This window comes from Microcaecilia unicolor, chromosome 6 (genome assembly GCF_901765095.1).
Source record: "Microcaecilia unicolor chromosome 6, aMicUni1.1, whole genome shotgun sequence".
NCBI lineage: Eukaryota > Metazoa > Chordata > Amphibia > Gymnophiona > Siphonopidae > Microcaecilia > Microcaecilia unicolor.
In genome coordinates, this window is record NC_044036.1 from 252,494,818 (window position 1) to 252,514,158 (window position 19,341).

A 19,341-nucleotide genomic window follows, 5' to 3' on the forward strand; every position below is an offset into this window, starting at 1 on the left:
AGGCTACTGGGCTAGATGGACCACTGGTCTGACCCCGTATAGCTATTCTTATGCTCTTATGAGGAAATGGTTCATTCTATTGACTTCTTACCAAGGTTCAGGTATGGTTTTGGCCTATCCTGTGGTAGTGATGCCGCTTCCATCTGTTCTACGGACTTCATCGTGCAGTCAGGCTCCCTTCTCTCTTCTGGACACCCACTGGTGGGTTTCCTGTCAAAAGAGAAAGATTGTTCAGCCTGCACTTGGACTGGGGGAGAAGGGAACAGGATACAGAAAGCTGAGAGGTGCAGGAAAGGGATAAGGGAAGAGAGGGCAAGGAGAACAAAAGCAAAGGGCTGCATTCTACCACTCACTAACAATGCAAATAGGCTCCATTTGCTATAATGCAAGCTGTGTAAAAATGTGGCATTAACATACCTTAGAGAGGCTGAATTTTTAGTATAGTTTCTTAGTAAATCAGCTCTAAAGACAAAAGCAGAAAAAAACCCTCACTGCACCAAGATCTGACAAAAAAAGAGCAAGTAAGGGAAAGGTGCCCTCAAATCTAGTTCTCACACCGTGTCAGTATTTCAGATTTCCACAATGATCAATGATAAGATTTATTTGCATGTACTACTTGCACTGTATGCAAATATATTTCCTCAATATTCATTGTGGAAATCCTGAAAACACAACTGGGTTTCGGCACTCAAGGACTGGATCTGGATGGGGTAAAGTTAGGGTAGGGCAGGTGAGAATAAACACAAGTTTTGTAAACAAAAACGTGGAGAGAGGGCAGGAACATACCTAGAAACATTTCCTGTGCTTCAAAATGCATTTTCTTTTACCTACCCAAAGAACATAGAGTGTCCAGGTGACAGTGAATCCCCTTCTAACTGCTCCATGGTACCAGAAAACTCTGCCAGTTCACTTTGGGGTCTACACAGACTGTTCTCCAGTCTCCGTCGGAGCCGCTTTACCTCACTCTGTAGGGCTTGGATAGCCTGACTGTCAAGAGGATATGAAGGATGCACAAAAATCGAAGTGAGACCTTGGAGTGCCCAAGAGCTGCCATGCACCTATGAACTCACTAAGAGTCAGCAAACTGCACAAAGCTTATAAATTAAATCAAAATTTGTACTTATTTTCCACAACGCTTAGACACTAAGTTTCATATTGTCTGCACAGCTGCAAAGCCCCTGGGTTCTTTTAACCACAGACCACATTAGTTGTCACACTTTGAAACAAGGAAGTAGGCACACTTTGAAACAGGTGCTACAGAATATGTTTTTGGTTGGAGGGGTCAAACAAACCAGTGTCTCCCCCACTCCACCCAAACTTGGACAAAATATTGGCTGGGCCATGGCCTCAGTGGTGCAACCCATTCCACTGCCTATGCTTTGAAAATGAAAAAGAAAAAAGAAACACCCACGCACTTGCAGCTTCTTTCTTTCTTTTATTTATTTATTTATTTATTGCATTTGTATCCCACATTTTCCCACCTCTTTGCAGGCTCAATGTGGCTTCTTTTCCTGCAGGTACATTTTCTCACCAAAAAAGTGGCACTACTTTTGAAAATACTAAAGTGAGCACGTCTACGTGTTGGGCAACATTAACTGGGGCGATATTCAGACTGTGGGAGTTAGCTGAGCTCCCTCCTGCAGTCAGCAATGAACCCGGAAATTCAATGTGTGGCCGTATCCGGCAACAGGTATTTAATTTCCGGGTTTTCTTTGGCCTCTATGCACACAGCCAGTTAAGCTGATATTCATCAGCTGACTGGATAAGTTACAGCGGCCAAAGATAGACCCACACAAATAGCGGGCCTATCTGGCTGCTAAACTTAGCTGATTAGCCGATGGTATTGGCACTAACCAGCTGCGTCACGGGACATAGCAGATGACCGGGCTAGCCGATAAGCACTAATATCCAGCCGAGATAGCCAGCTCTCACGATGAAGATTAGCACTTAGCTGGTTTAAGGCTATCTAATCGGCCAGGAGCTGTTCCTAGCCGGTAAAATAGCGCTGAATATTGGGCAGACTGTCTTTATGAAGAGATTCACCCTCCTAAGCCTGTCTTCTGCAGCCCCTCTGCTTAATAGGGGTTAATTCCATAATTGGGCGACTCCATACAGGTGCTTTGGGTTGCGCGGTAGGAGCCTTTCTAGAATGGAACCTTGGCACTTGGTTCTATTACAGAATACTAGCATAACCTGGTATCAGTGCCTAACATTTAGGTGCCCACAGTTATACCAGCAACAGAGCTGGCATAAGTATGGGCACCTAAATACAGCAGTGATGTGCGTAACTTACAGTATTCTGAATGAGCATAAGGGTGAGCCCTGCCTATATCCTGCCCATGCTCTGTCCCTGTGTAGGCCCCTTTGCAAATACCTGCTCCAGTGGTTCCCAAACTGTGTGCCACGGCACCCTGGTGTGCCATGGCAAATCCTGAACTCCCTCCCACCGCCACCCAAACCGCTCTTTTTCTCTTCCTTCCCCCTTGCCCTGCGAGTCCTGCATCTCTCCTTCTCCCTTCCACCGTCTCTCCTCCGTAGCCCCAGGCCCCTGTTCCTCTCTGGTACCGGCAATTGAGACAGTTTTCCGCTAGCGTTGGAGTCTGCCCTCTTCTCTGGAGTGTCCCGCCTACTTTGATACAACTTCCTCTTATCTGAGTAGGCGGGATGCGCCTGAGAAGAGGCCATGACGCTGATGGAAAACGTTGTTAGTCATCGCTGCTGCTGGAGAGGTACAGGGGCCTGGGGCTATGGAGGAGAGTTGGTGAGAGGATGAGATAAAGGGCTCACTGGGAGGGGGGAAGAGAGACTTGATTGGAGGAGGAAAGTTGAAGGGGGGAGAAGTCAGACTGTTCGGGGGAGGGGGGCAGGCCCAGAAGAGAGAGGAAGAGATGTGGCACTCAAGTGGGGTAGAGTGGGCAAGGCAGGTTAGTAAAAAGAAGGGAGAAGATGAATATGGGGAGAGACAAGAAAAGATGCTGGGCAGGGAGGAACATTGGGGCAGGAAAAGGGGGAGATGGAGACACAGGGGGGCAGAGGAGCCCCCCCCAGGCTGCTCCAGGGTGAGCAGTGGAAAAAATGCTGGGGGGGGGGGGGGGGGGGGGGGTGGAGACCTATGTGGCTGGTGGGCGGGCAGAGACCTATGTGTGTGTGTGGGAGGGTGCCACGAAAAATTGCTCGGATACTAAGGTTGCCATGAACCGAAAAAGTTTGGGAACCTCTGACCTACTCTTTAAGTTAGTGGGAATTTGCGCAATAGCGGTTAGGAGGAATACTGGCATTTAGGTGTGTATGTGCATACGTATGACCGTATCTGCTAGTATTGAAAATATTTATGCACATACCCCAGGATTCTATATAGCGCAACTTAAGTTGCACACGCAAATCCAGTTGTATTCTGGATTTGCCACTTAACAAGCAATTATTGACACTAATTAGAATTTACGTGCACAACTGTCTAAGCGTATTCTGTAACGTGATGCGTGTAAATTCTAAGTCACATAGTTGGATAAGAGGTGTGTGTGGCCATGGGCGGGTCATGGGTGTTTCTAAAATCTACACGGATTGTTATAGAATACACCCGGTCCATGTCTAATTTAGGCATCGGCATTTATACCAAGTTTTACTTGGCGTAACTGCCCGTGACTAAATGTAGTTGTACGGACGGACACTCGGCGTATTCTAGAAACCACATGGAAATTTAAGCATATTCTATAAAGTATACCTAAATTTAGGTGTATTTTATAGAATACGCCCAGGCGTGTTTTTTTTTCGGCGCAATATATAGAATCTAGGCCATAATGCATGGACGGCCCTGAGAAGAGGCGGGGAAACCGCTATTATCGAAACAAAATGGGCATCCACCTTTCGTTTCAATAATACGGTCGGGGACGCCCAAATCTCAACATTTAGGTCGACCTTAGAGATGGTCGTCCCTGATTTTCGGCGATAATGGAAACCAAGGACGCCCATTTCAAAAATGACCAAATCCAAGTTATTTGGTCATGGAAGGAGCCAGCATTCGTAGTGCACTGGTCCCCCTCACATGCCAGGACACCAACCAGGCACCCTAGGGGACACAGCAGTGGACTTCAGAAAAAGCTCCCAGGTGCATAGCTCCCTTACCTTGTGTGCTGAGCCCCCCAAAATCCACTCCCTACAACTGTACACCACTACCATAGTCCTTAGGGATGAAAGGGGGCACCTAGATGTGGGTACAGTGGGTTTGTGGTGGGTTTTGGAGGGCTCACATTTACCACCACAAGTTTAACAGGTAGAGGGGGATGGGCCTGGGTCCGCCTGCCTGAAGTGCACTGCAGTACCCACTAAAACTGCTCCAGGGACCTGCATACTGCTGTCATGGAGCTGGGTATGATATTTTAGGCTGGTAAAGAGGCTGGAAAAAATATTTTAATTTTTTTTTTTTTTAGGGTGGGAGGGGGTTAGTGACCACTGGGGGAGTAGGGGGAGGTCATCCCCGATTCCCTCCGGTTGTCATTTGGTCATTTAGGGCACATTTTTGTGGCTTGGTCATAAAAAAAAAGGACCAAGTAAAGTCGGCCAAGTGTTCGTCAGGGACGCGCTTCTTTTTTCCATTATCGGCCAAGGATGCCCATGTGTTAAGCACGCCCCAGTCCCGCTTTCGCTATGCTTCCGACACGCCCCTGGGAACTTTGGTCATCCCCGTGACGGAAAGCAGTTGAGGACGCCCAAAATCGGCTTTCGATTATGACGATTTGGGCGACACTGGGAGAAGGATGCCCATCTCCCGATTTGTGTTGAAAGATGGGCGCCCTTCTCTTTCGAAAATGAGCCAAATAGTGGAATTAGAAAAGGTTCAAAGAGTGACCAAAATGATAAAGGGGATAGAACTCTCTCATATGAGGAAAGGCTAAAGAGGTTAGTACTCTTCAGCTTAGAAAAGAGACAGCTGAGGGGAGATATGATTTAGGTCTACAAAATCCTGAGTGGTGTAGAATGAGTAGAAGTGAATCGATTTTTTACTTGTTCCAAAAGTACAAAGACTAGGGTACACTCAATGAAGTTACATGGAAATACTTTTAAAACAAATAGAAGGAAATATTTTTTCACTCAACGAATAGTTAAGTTCTGGAACTCTTTGCCGGAGGATGTAGTAACAGTGGTTAGTGTATCTGGTTTAAAAAAAGGTTTGGACAACTTCCTAGAGGAAAAGTCCATAGTCTACTATTGAGACAGACATGGGGAAGCCCCGGGATTGGTAGCATGGAATTTTGCTACTATTTGGGTTTCTGCCAGGGACTTCTGAATTAGATAGGCCACTGTTGGAAACAGGGTACTGGGCTAGATGGCTATTCTTCTGTTCTTATCTTATGAATTGCCCTTATTGTGTGTAAAAGTGCAACTGAGGGTGAGCACTTTTGAAATCATCCTTTCTGTGGGTAAAACACTTTGAAAATCACTCTAAGTGACACTGGTGTGCTGCAGAGTTGAAAATATTGGGCCCAATATTCCAAAAAAAGTTGAGCTCCTAAATTTAGGTCCCTAAGTTAGGATGTTAAACTTGTAACCTATTTTCAGCTGAACTGAGGAGCCTAAGTTTCAGCTGAAAATTCATCTTAAATTAGGGGCTTAAAAGTTATGCTTACAAATTTAGAACTGCGTAAGATCCACAGAGGTGGAGGAACCAAAGAATCCCACAATGAAGTACTAAAAAGGAACAGTGGGAAACGGATAAAGGCTCTTCACTGACAAACCATGGAACAACCAAGGGTTGAAAAAAACTCTTTATTGATAATAGCTAAAGACTCAACACAGCACTGTGTTTTGGCTGAACATACACACTGCCAGCGACATGGTTGATCAAAAGTTTTGATCAGCCACGTTGCTGACAGTGCATCCGTTTGGAAATTATAGAAGACAACCTCTAAAGGTTTTTGTAAAGACCAAATGACTGCAACCTAATTTACAATATTGATCCTGAAATATTTGATATCAGAACCAGACTGTTAGCACTAGACTCCTGATGCAGGCAAGGTCAGCCGAAACACAGTGCCGTGTCAAGTTCCATGGTTTGTCAGTGAAGAGCCGTTATCTGTTTCCCACTCCGTCTTTTACGGAATTAGACCTGCCATTCATTATTCTAAATTTATGAGTCTAATTTATGAGCCTAGTGCTGAAAATCAGTGCTAAACTCCTTTTTTTCTCTCATTCTAAATTTGCACATGTTGCCACAAGAGCTGGCCCAAGGGTATCAGACACCCTAGGTGAACTCTGGACTATGTGCACCCCTCCACATCCTTGCGGTGGTCCCGTAGTTCATCATCTCCCCCTTCCCTTCTCTATTCCCTTCCCCTACCATGGCCCGCATTTCCCCTCCCCCACCCCAATCTCCCTCCCTCTGTGGCAGGGCCAGCCCTGGATGTCACCTATTTTTATGTTCCTCAATTGAATTTAGTGAAATTCTAAGCATAAATTTAGGCATTCAGTCCTTGTAGATTTTTGAAGAAGCCAACTGAGGAGCATAAATCTCAAAGTTAGAAGCACAAATTTTTCGAATATCAGGCCCAATATTTTTAACATGGCTCAGAATAGAATCAAAAACAGAAGAAACCGATCATGATTAACAGTATTTAATCAAGCACAAAAACTACTTCAGGGGCCCTTTTACTAAGCCATGTAGGTGCGTACACACATCCTACGCACGTCAATTTTGAACTACCACCCGGCTACCGTGTGGCCCGGGTGGTAATTTCATTTTTTACGTGCATCCACTAAGCGTGCTGGAAATTTTCCGGCACGTGGCACTAACTGGGTGGTAATTGCCATTGTACACGTGTAAACTATTACCACCCGGTTAACGAGTGAGACTTTACTGCTAGGTCAATGGGTGGCAGTAAGTTCTCAGGCCCAAAATAGATGCGTGCCAATTTTTATTTTGCCGCACGTCCATTTTCAGCCCCCCAAAATGCCTTTTTTTGCATGCGCGCTGAAAAATGGACCTACACGCATCCAATACACTTGTCTACACCAGCGCAGGCCATTTTTCGGCGCACCTTAGTAAAAGGACCCCCCTCAATTTTTTTATTTAAGGACTTTTCTATAGAAAAGTTTGCAACATTTTCAGTGATAATAATGGAGCAGAACTTGGATACATGAACATCAGGGCTGGATTTATGAGCACTATGACCTTTAAATTCTAACATTTAAGAGCCCCCCCCCCTCCTCGATCAAGCAGGAAGTAAATTATAGGTTTAATGGTTTTACATGCTGATTTAGATTGTAAGCTCTTTTGAGCAGGAACTGTCTTTTCTTCATGTTCAACTTGTGAAGTGCTGCGTACGACTGGTAGCGCTATAGAAATGATTTATAGTAGTAGTAGTAAAGCGAGGTCCCTTGTAGTACGAGGCTAGCTTATATGTAAATCTGACTCTGAGCAGCCTACCCTGACCTCCTCCTTTAAGCTCCTGTTCTTCCAACTCTGCATAAAGTTTTTCTGCAAATAGAAACCAGCCTATCACACAAACTGTGATGTTTCATTATTCCATGTTCAGTTTGTCCAGTCTAATCAATAGTCTGAAAACATACCTTAACATGCGAATTGCAGGACCCAGGTGATATCTAAACCTGACAGTTCAGCAGGCAACAAACAGAGTGAGGGACACTAGGGTCACAGTTTTAATCTCAAGGACTTCTCTATTTTCCACATATTCTGGTACTTATGGAATTGGGTCAGCAAAGTCCAGGGGATGTTGGGGGCTCTCTCCCAGCTGGGACCAGGGGATCTCCACAGCAAATATACAGGTCCCCTCCCTCCATGCATCCTGCAGTTCGATGCCCCCCCATCCCCATCCTGATAGTTCTTTTCAGTCATTAGCTCTGGTACAGAAATGAGTCCACTAGATTTCTAGAAACTGCAACCAGCATGTCTGGTATGACCAGTGACAGCCAGTTCTGAATACAGTAAATGACAGAAAGACCTGCATGGTCCATCCAGACAGCCAGAGCCACATTTCAAATGGAATGTGCACCACCTAAGCCTGGAAAGGTATGTCCAGCAGAGCCACTGGGTGTAAGATTAACCTTTTAAAACCATTTGATTGTCAGGCACAGTAACCTGCTGGTCTTCCCTCCCCTGTGAAGCAGTAATCTGACTGAATCCAACACAGTCATGCTTCCTAGAATTGGCCCCACAGTCATGTTTGCTAAGGATTGTGCAAGAGAGTTTGGAAGGCTTGGCAGGAAAGGACATCCTCAAGCTTCAATAATCGCCTCAGGCAAAACCCTTCTCAAACAATCTGCTTAGTATGGCAGAGGGCTAGAAAGTAAGAAGACTAATTCTGCAACTGAAACTGTTTCATAGGTTAAAAAAAACTGCAATACAATCACAGTCCTGAACTCTGAAATCCCAGCAGGGTTGCAAACTGTGAGCACAGCCAGCAAAAATAATGTAAAGTCAATAAGAAGGTTATGAATGAGAGGACCTGTGTCTGCAATGCTCTGTTCTCAGGCTCTTGGAGAGGCTGCATTATTTGAGAGCTAAGGATTATGTCTCAGTGCATAAACAGGTGAATTCTAGCATAATAGGGCAATTTTCAAAACTATGCAGTCAGGTACTTTTTGGAGCAGATTTTGCATCAGTTCGCAAAGGGAATGTACAAGCACGCTTTCCCTTGAAAAGTGCCCTGAAAAAATATGCTTGCACCAATCTATGTCTGCTTTTTATGCAAATAATTTATCAGCAAAAAAAAAACATGCATAGTTTTCAAAATAAAAGCTACATATGTTGTTGCCTCCCCTGGCCAACACGCAAAAGCCTCTAAAATGATCACATAATAAGGGCAATTCTATAACTGTGTAAGAGCTGAGACAATTGACTCTTACACGTGAATGTGCACTATGCTCGATTCTGTAAAGTAGCACATAAGAACATGTGAGTGGATTATAGGCCTGTCTCCCATTTATGCATATAGAGACTTGAACGGGAACGGGGTTCGCAGGAATCCACGGGGATGGAAGCAGTTCTGCGGGGTTCCTGTGGGGATGAAAGATTCCAGTGGGGACGGGTGGCGATGGGTAAGATAGATTCCAGCTGGGACGGGTAAGATTTCTGTCCCCATGCAACTCTAATATAGAACACTCTAAGTTACCCATGTGGCATGTAGTGTTTAGGTGCACAATTACACGTGTCATTGTCTTGGCATAAGGAAGCACATCTAACTTTGTATGCACAAATACGGGTTTATGCCTGAATTCTATAACAGAAGCTATGTGCACGGACACCATTATAGCATTGGAGCTCTAGACGTGCTATTGCAGTGCATAACACGTAGCACTAAGTTATAGAAGGGTTCCCAATGAGTGTTCTGGACACCTCCTCAGGCCCACCCAGCAGTGATGCACCCTTGTCAGGGCTGATGTTAGGGGGTGAACACTGGGTCTCACAACTATTGTGGGCCCTGTGGTCCATCTCCCTCACCCCATCCTCTGGTCTACCTTATCACGTCTTCATTTACAGGGAGATGCTGACAGCAGCAGCGATTCACTCACGCTACTTGAAGCTGACCTTAGAGTTTTCTCTCTTCCAAGTCCTGCCCACTCTGATGCCACTTCCTGTAGGAACCTGTGGAGTTTTGCACAGGCATTGGTCATTAAAAAAAAAAACCCTCTTCAGGCTTTTCAGCTTGGAAGAGACAGCTGAAGTGGGATATTATTGAGGGTATAAATGAATCGATTTTCACTCTTTGAAAAAGTACAAAAACCAGGGGACACTCAATGAAATTACATGGAAATACTTTAAAAAAAAATAGGAGGAAATATTTTTTCACTGAAAGAATAGTTAAGCTCTAGAACTCACTGCCAGAAGGGGGTTGTAATGGTGGTAAGTGTATAAAGTTCTTGAACGAAAAGTCCAAAATCTGCTATTGAGATCGACCAGGAAAGGGATCTCGGTGTTGTTCATGATATGTTGAAACCCTCTGCTCAGTGTGATGCGGCAGCTAAGAAAGCAAATAGAATGTTAAGTATTATTAGGAAAGGAATGGAAAACACAAGTGAGGACGTTATAATGCCTTTGTATTGTTCCACGGTGCAATCGCACCTCGAATATTGTGTTCAATTCTGGTCGCCGCATCCCAAAAAAGATATAGTGGAATTAGAAAAGGTACAGAGAAGGGCGACGAAAATGATAAACGGGGTGGGATGACTTTCCTATGAGGAAAGGCTGAAGCGTCTAGGGCTCTTCAGCTTGGAGAAAAGACGGCTGAGGGGAGATATGATAGAGGTCTATAAAATAATGTGTGGAGTGAAACAGGTAGACGTGAATCGTTTGTTTACTCTTTCCAAAAATACTAGAACTAGGGGGCATGTGATGAAGCTACAAAGTAGTAAATTTAAAACGAATCAGAGAAAATATTTCTTCACTCAATGTGTAACTAAACTCTGGAATTCGTTGCCAGAGAATGAGGTAAATGCGGTTAGCTTAGTGGGGTTTAATAAAGGTCTGGACGGCTTCTTAAAGGAAAAGTCCATAGATCATTAAATTGACTTGGGGAAAATCCACTGCTATTTGTGGGATAAGCAGCATAAAATGTATTGAACTTTTTCGGGATCTTGCCAGGTATTTGTGACCTGGATTGGCCACTGTTGGAAACAGGATGCTGGGCTTGAAGGACCTTTGGTCTGTCCCAGTGTGGTGATACTTATGTACTTATGAAGTCACTGTTTGACCTGGGATTGGTAGCACAGAATGTTGCTGCTATTTGGGTTTCTGCCAGGTACTTGTGACCTGGATTGGCCCTGGTTGGAAGCAGGATGGCTATTCTTATGTTCTCCAACAGCATTATGTTACTGACGTGTGATGACATCACTGGTAATCACAAGAGTGTTTATTTTGCTGATGCCAAAGGGACCTGCCTATAACAAAGGGGAAACGGAGAGTCCTAAATTCTATTGGTGAGAACTCCAAAATAGGAGGAGTGCACTTTAAGAGAGAAATTCTGAAAATATAAGAGGGAGAGCCCAGTTTTAAAATTAAGGTCTATTGGTCTTAGCCTCCAGAGAGCCCTGACCACATTGAGATAGAGAGAGCACTCCAGTCTTAGGCTCAGATAAAATAATTACTGCATAGCCAGTTAGATAGCAGCGCTTGCTAGCCCAGCAGCACAGAGAAGCTATAGAAAAAATCGGAACACTGTACAACAAGCAGAAGCGTCACCTAGACCTCTGCTCTGTATCAGTGAAGTGGGAATCAGGGAACCCATTTCACCCCAAGCTCCATACCAAGGGGGAAGAATAGGGTTGTGCTAACCAACTTATTTTTTTACCATTTGGGCACAAGTTCCTGTTCTTTTTGAAGACTAGGAGACAGGAAGCTACTACAGCTTTTATGGCTGCAGCCTTACAACTGGGAAATGAAAGACCTCCCATATCCCGCATGTCTACCAGGGCTCAGCACCTTCCTGCTTAACATCCTTTTGGGATCTGCAGGGTAAGTCTGTTCCAATTTAACATCCAAATTGTGCTGGCTGCTATGTGAGGTTGAAGAGTAGAAGAAGTTAAAAAAAAATAAAAAAAAGCGAGATAATGAGGACTCTTCACAGAGCCTTGCCTAATTGGAGTAGTGTGAAGCACCCTATACAAAAGAGAAGTGTAAATATTCTCTAAAGCCTCTGCATTGTTGCTGCCTCTGCTTAATGTCTCAAGAATTCTTCAGTAAAGATATTTTAAGATTCAGAGCACATCCAATGGTATGGCCCGAGTTTTTTTTTTTTTTTGTGTGTGTGGAAGGAGTGTGCAGTGAGTGCAAGGAGTAAGACTTATTCAGCCTCCTGGGGAAATCTCTAGTCCCGGCCTACGATGTAAAACAAAAAATATTGCGAACCCGACCAGCTTTCATGTGTCAGAGCGCAAACTAGACAACTGCCTAGGGTGACCCCAAAGATCAGGGCTTACATTCCTGTTTCTGCATGGGCGGAATGCAGAAGAGGGAAGGCTCCAGGTCGTATGAGTGAATTGCTACTGCTGCCAGTGACCCTTAGAAATGAAGACATGTTAATGTAAACCGGTGGGGGGAGGGAACAGAAAATTTTGTGCCCACCCAAAACTGGCTGTACACCTATGCCACTGACTTAAAACACTGTAGATTGCAATTCATTCAGAATACTGCTGCACAGATAATGACTGGGGCTTGAGGAGGGGAAAGCGCACCAGTGTCACTAGCCAAACTTCATTGGATAGCAGTTACAGAACAAGCCTGATTTGAATAAATGGCAAAGGACATTCAAGACCTTATGGAACACCCATAGAAGTACACACCAAGTAAATGCCTATGATCCACATAGACATCTATTAAGCAATCACTGGTGTATATGAATAAAAAAGCAAAAAGGAGAATTGGATCTTTCTCAGCTGCTGCACCCAAATTATGGAACAAGCTCCTACTACTACTATTTAGCATTTCTATAGCGCTACAAGGCATACGCAGCGCTGCACAAACATAGAAGAAAGACAGTCCCTGCTCAAAGAGCTTACAATCTAATAGACAAAAAATAAAGTAAGCAAATCAAATCAATTAAAGTGTACAGGAAGGAGGAGAGGAGGGTAGGTGGAGGCGAGAGGTTACAAGTGGTTACGAGTCAAAAGCAATGTTAAAGAGGTGGGCTTTCAGTCTAGATTTAAAGGTGGCCAAGGATGGGGCAAATGTAGGGGCTCAGGAAGTTTATTCCAGGCGTAGGGTGCAGCGAGACAGAAGGCGCGAAGTCTGGAGTTGGCAGTAGTGGAGAAGGGAACAGATAAGAAGGATTTATCCATGGAGCGGAGTGCACGGGAAGGGGTGTAGGGAAGGACGAGTGTGGAGAGATACTGGGGAGCAGCAGAGTGAGTACATTTATAGGTTAGTAGAAGAAGTTCGAACAGGATGCGAAAATGGATAGGAAGCCAGTGAAGCAACTTGAGGAGAGGGGTAGTATGAGAAAAGCGACCCTGGCGGAAGACGAGACGGACAGCAGAGTTTTGAACCGATTGGAGAGGGGAGAGGTGACTAAGTGGGAGGCCAGCAAGAAGCAGATTGCAGTAGTCTAAACGAGAGGTGACAAGGGTGTGGATGAGGGTTTTGGTAGAGTGCTCGGAAAGAAAGGGGCGGATTTTACGGAGGTTGAAAAGAAAGAAACGACAGGTCTTGGCGATCTGCTGGATATGAGCAGAGAAGGCGAGAGAAGAGTCAAAGATGACCCCAAGGTTTCGAGCTGAGGAGACAGGGAGAATGAGAGAGCCATCAACAGAAATAAAAAACGGAGGGAGTGGGGAGGTGGGTTTGGGGGGTAAAATGAGAAGCTCGGTTTTGGTCATGTTTAATTTCAGGTGGCGTTGAGACATCCAGACAGCAATGTCAGACAAGCACGCTGAAACTTTGGTTTGGATGCAAGGTGAGATATCAGGGGTAGAAAGGTAGATTTGGGAGTCATCAGCATAAAGATGGTAGGAAAAGCCATGGGATGAGATTAATGAACCAAGGGAAGAAGTGTAGATAGAAATGAGGAGGGGACCAAGAACAGAACCCTGAGGTACGCCGGCAGGCAGAGGGATAGAAGTAGAAGAGGATCCACCAGAGTGAACACTGAAGGTGCGGAGGGAGAGGTAGGAAGAGAACCAGGAAAGGACAGAGCCCTGGAATCCAAGTGAGGACAGGGTATCGAGGAGTATGCTGTGATCGACAGTGTCAAAAGCAGCGGAAAGATCAAGAAGAATGAGGATGGAATAGAGACCTCTGGATTTAGCCAGTAATAGGTCATTGGAGACTTTAGTAAGCGCAGTTTTGGTTGAGTGGAGAGGGCGAAAACCAGATTGTAGTGGATCTTTCTCAGCTGCTGCACCCAAATTATGGAACAAGCTCCCATGGGATCTACGAGTGGAAGAGCCAGGGGCGGAGCCAGACAACAGATTTTGGGTGGGCCTAGGCAAGAAGTAGGTGGGCACCAAGTGTTCTCCCCCACCAGCACCAAAAAAATATCTCAGCTGGCAAGAAAACACTTTTTTCCATCATGGCTTACCATCAGGGGGAAGTCTTCAGCTGATAGAGCTTGGGATCTCCACCAGCTACCATTAAACGTGTGCCCACCCGGGCCCACCTGTGGCTACTCCACTGGGAAGAGCATTTATTTGCTTTTAGGAAGCAGTTCAAAATGTTCCTGTTCTCCGGGAATGAGGCACCGATAGGTAAGGACTGATTTAAGCAAGCTGCAGCTGGAAGCATTTGGCAGGATCAGTGGTCACATCAGTAGGGTTTAATGAGCTTCTCTGGAGTTTAGCATTTTAACTGTGTTTATATATTTTAGTTTGTTTTATGGATATTGTAATTGTTTCACCACTGGTCTGGCGATAGCCTAATCGGTACATTGTAAGCCACTTTGAGCCTGCTCACATGTGGGAAAAATTTGGGATATAAATGTGCTAAAAATAAACAAATAAATATTCTATGTTTTAAGTGGTAGTAAAGTGTCTTGAATGACTGTGGTCAGATCGGGCTGCGTAAAAAAAATTTGGGATATAAATGTGCTAAAAATAAACAAATAAATATTCTATGTTTTAAGTGGTAGTAAAGTGTCTTGAATGACTGTGGTCAGATCTGGCTGCGTAAGATTTTATAAATAAACACATAAATAAATTATATAAATATCCATATATACAATCATACAAGGTTGGCAATTTTTATAAAGCTCTTTTACCCAGATAACTGGCTTTTGAAATTTCCCCTCCAAAATTACACAAAATGGTCATGGTAAAAGGAAAGGGAAATGGGACTTGATATACCGCCTTTCTGAGGTTTTTGCAACTACATTCAAAGCGGTTTACATATATTCAGGTACTTATTTTGTACCAGGGGCAATGGAGGGTTAAGTGACTTGCCCAGAGTCACAAGGAGCTGCAGTGGGAATTGAACTCAGTTCCCTAGGATCAAAGTCCACTAGGCTACTCCTCCACTAAAACATATGCCTGCAAAGGGAAAGGGGATAGGACTTGATATACCACCTTTCTGTGGTTACAATCAAAGTGGTTTACATATTATATACAGGTACTTATTGTCCCCCTGATATTCAGCGCTATTTAACTGGCCAGAACGGCTGTTGACCGGTTAAACAGCGCTTAACCGGCTATCTGCTGATATTCAGTGGGGCATTCCCCGCTGAATATCCCCAGTTAGCAGATAGTTGGTTGTATAGCCTGATATAACCAACTATCCGCCTATTTTTAAAGCCGGTTTAGTGGCCATGTTTGGCCATATGAAAAGGTGGGAATATCATTAGTCAGTTTAAAGATAATCGGCTAAGTATGAATATTGACTTAGCCGGCTATCTTTAAACTGTCCAAAAATAAACTGGATAATCAATGCCGGTCGCCGAAAATGGCCCAGCACTGAATATCCAGGCTCAGCTGGGCTAACTCCTGTGTCTGAATATTTGCCCCTTTGTACCTGGGGCTTGCCCAGAGTCACAAGGAGCTGCAGTGGGAATCAAATCCAGTTCACTAGGCTCAAAGCCCAACTGCGCTAACCACTAGGCTACTCCTCCATGTCTGCCTGCAAAAATACTAACATGTCAGTAAATAATATTTTCATGATTTTTGCCAGCCCTAAATGCATCTCATTGGACCTGCTGGTTTGTGAATGGTTCAAGCAGTTCACCACACGTCACCTGCCTATACTAAGAAGATGATGTCAGGTAACAGTAACCCCAAACCTTTCACCTTCACACACACTACAACCTACAGAGAATAGGAATAGCGCATTATTAAGTGCTGATACCTGGAGATCATGAGAAATACGAGGAGGGAAACAGCGTGTGGTTATATGTGGACTTACTCTCGAGCTGAGCGGGAGCACAGGACATCGGCTTGGACATCTGATCTCCTCTGTGGCGGAGAAGGTGAAGGTGTCCAGGATGCGCTCCGAGATCTCCCACTGCCAGGAAGGGGTTCACAGAGACTGGTTGTGCTCTGCTCTTCCTCCTCAGAGTCTGTGTGAGCTGTAGCGAACAGGACACAGACACAATGAGGTCACCTTTCAGCCATTGAATATACAAGTAAACTTAGACATTCCACTAAACATTGAGATTATACGTGGAAGCACCAAATAGCAGCGCTTCTATGTACAGATATGTCAAATACCGGTGCTTATATGCATAATCTATGGGTCCAACATTCAGCCTCAGGTGGTCCGTGTTTTGCTGTTTGCTGTCAGTGTTATCCCTGGAAATTCAGTGCCGAACCAGCTATGGTGAACCGTATAAACAAAGGATGGACTTTTATGCGGTACTATTTATGTGGTTACCTTGGCTAGTTCAGTACTGAATACTGGCACTTAACCGGCCTAGTGCTGACTCAGCCTTGGAATGCCCCCAAAATAGCCAGTTTTGGCTTGGGCACTGTCCAATTAAGTGCCACTGAATATGCCTGCTTATCTGCGGACAGGCAATAAAAACAACCAGGAGCTTCTCCAGGGGTAGTTTTTATCTGCAGTGTTGCACCAGTTATCAAAGCTTTGAGTGATGCCTCAGGAAGAGGCACTTCAGAGAACTGTATCTGCTTTTTCTCTAATTTTTCCCCCCCTCAAACTTAACCCCACCCTGAGAACTCCTCTGCAGTATATATGTGCAGATGTTGAGGAGCCATGTACATGCTTTCACCTGTACAAAGGTGGGAAGATTCTAAAAAGCCCATTTCTGTGGTAAAATGACATTTTTATCTACAGAAATGGTGTTGACTATTGCTATCAGTATGACTTGGGCCATTTACACACTTCAGAACCTAGCTGGGCAAGATTCACCTCTTCATTGCTCATCCATTCACCCTCTTCTAAGAAAAAGCAATGCCTACTACAGTATTCTGGTACCATATAGTGAACAATACTGAGTGCAAGAACATCCAGGCTGGACCCAGCTCAGACCTCCCCTTGCTTTTCTGCCTCCTCTGCCCCCAACTCCTGACCAGTACTTACTGCTCTCTGTATTCCGCCCCCTCTCGCTTCCTGTAACACTGTTTGTCCAGCGGGAAGGAGAGCTCGTTTGGAATGAACTGCCTAGGGGAGTAGTATCCTGTGTCACACTGTGCCTTCGGGTACTGCCCCTCGGATGGGAGCTCCTGACTACAACTGATGTTTTAACTGGCTTGTTTGCAGATCCTCCTTGACGAGCATCTAGCCTCATTGACGACCGGCATGGTGAACTGGTGGGTACCATAACCGATCTATCTGCTGCATTTGGTATTCTGAAAAGGAATGAGTCCCATACATAGCTTTGATTGAGAGTAAACATTAACCAAACATCCTAATCATTGTCATTGGAGAGGGAGAAGAAAGAAAACCAAAGAAGAAAGGAAAAAGAGGAGAGAAAAATAGGATAAACCTGGATAGAGACAACAGCAAGATAAGGCATAGAGGAAAGGAGGATGAACTCAGAAATCAAAAGGATGAGAGGGGAGATGGGGGGGGGGGGGGGGAGAGGAAAAGGACAGCGAAACAAAGGAAAGGACGAAAGAGGGGAGAATGTTCAGAGGTACCTCGCATGAGATGTTCGATGCTCTGGGCTCTGTGTGAGTGGAGACACCCTGCTGCTCTCTGAGCCCACAAACCCACTGTCTGTCTCTGGGGACACAATGCGTTCCTGAAACAGAGAACTCCTGATTACATATCTACAACTCACCAGACGCTCGGCATAACATGATGGGAATAAAATGCAAAGCTTTAATCTACAAGATTTCCCATCAGGTTGGCTCTGGGTTTCCAGATCTCCAGTTAGTCTTGATGTTAGATCAGTTGCCCCTGGATCTGCCGCTCAGGGTGATCTTTTGCTGGATCTAAGTGTGAGACTTGTACATAGCAGATTTACCTCTGGATGCAGTGTTTTAGCTTGTGGGAAAGCCTTATGAGGGTGGTGTTGAGAAACAATGCTGCCCGCCACACTGCTTTGTCGAGAGGCATGACTTTGCGGACTCCGAAATGAGGGTTTAGGGTTAGCAGTTAGGGCTCTTGCATTAGATGCAGAGCTCTGGAAGAGTAATTCCTTTTCTTTGAGGGGAGATGGGTGTCTGCTGTTCAAAACAGTCTCCTGGCTATCTCTCAATGGGCTCGGCTTCCTCTCCATGGGCTGCCTAAAAACATAAAATGAGAAATCTTCAATGGCAAAGAGCTACCCTGCTTCTCCCAACCACTTTATCAGAAGTGACTCTTCCACTGATTGGCAAAATATATGAATTATCATACAATACCACACTAGCACTGATAGATATAGTATTACAGATAGGAGTAAGGAAAGACTCAGGATGAGCACTAAGGGGTAATTCTATGTGCCAATTACACATCTAATTGTTTAGAATAATGGCATATGTGCACACATACGCGCGTATATGCCAAAATTTCACCTGAGCGCTATTTTGTGAATATGTGTGTCTTTTTTTTCAAACTTTATTGATTAATTTTAAACAATACAATATTTGTAGAAACATACATCTGCATATATTATTGAAATAAGAAAAAATAAAAATAAAAAAAATACAAAATAAATGTGACAGTGGGTTGGTAAAAATAAAGTAGAACAGCATATACAAACATACTATTAGGAAGTATATTTTAAAGGTGGGTATACACAGAGATGGAGACTGAGCAGATCACGGGCAAGTCTCACAATATACGCACAACACTGAACTCTGTAAATTACGTGCATACCTCTGGCATTTAGGGCTGGGCAATTATACCAGCTTCTATGGCTGATGTAAGTTGATGCACCTAAATTCTATGCACGTATCAGACCTGTTAAACTAGCAGGCACCTACTTCCTTTTATAGAACAGGTCATACAGGTGCCATTTAACCAGGGCCGGTTTAACCACTGGACCAGGAGAGGCTCTGGCCCAGTGCACCAGCGATTAAGGATGCAAAATATCCAGCCTCTGACATCAACTGATCTGCAGGTCAAGCCTTTTCTTCCTCCTCCCCCCTCCCCAGGTCCAGTCTCTCCCCTTCTCTTCCATCTCCACACGGGTCCTGCACTGCTCTCTCATGTCTCTCACTCCCCTGAAGTCCTGTACATTTTATGTTGGTCACTAGTGGCGGCAGCAGCAACATGACAGGCTGCCTAGGCCAGACCCTGGACCTTCTCTCTTCCACATCCTGCCTCCTTTGTCATGCTGCTGCTGCCACTGGCGACTAACATAAACTTTACAGGACTGTGGGGGAGTGAGCGAGGTGAGGATGCAGTGCTGGACCCAAGGGGAGGGGGGTTCAAAGAGCGGGAAAGAGACTAGACTGTTGGGGGGGGGGGAGATGTTGGCCCAAGGGAGGGAGAGATGCTGAAGATTGGGGGGGGGGGGGGGGGGG

At 44.9% G+C, this 19,341-nt stretch overlaps 1 protein-coding gene across 1 annotated transcript in view; it reads right to left on the reverse strand.

Moving 5' to 3' along the window:
• AKNA (AT-hook transcription factor) overlaps window positions 1-19,341 on the reverse strand; it is a 127,572-nt gene that overhangs the window by 14,079 nt on the left and 94,152 nt on the right. Inside the window, 6 exon segments of the mRNA XM_030207293.1 lie at window positions 92-210; window positions 832-987; window positions 15,833-15,995; window positions 16,967-17,235; window positions 17,527-17,630; window positions 17,856-18,117. Coding sequence (XP_030063153.1) covers window positions 92-210; window positions 832-987; window positions 15,833-15,995; window positions 16,967-17,235; window positions 17,527-17,630; window positions 17,856-18,117 — 1,073 coding nt within the window.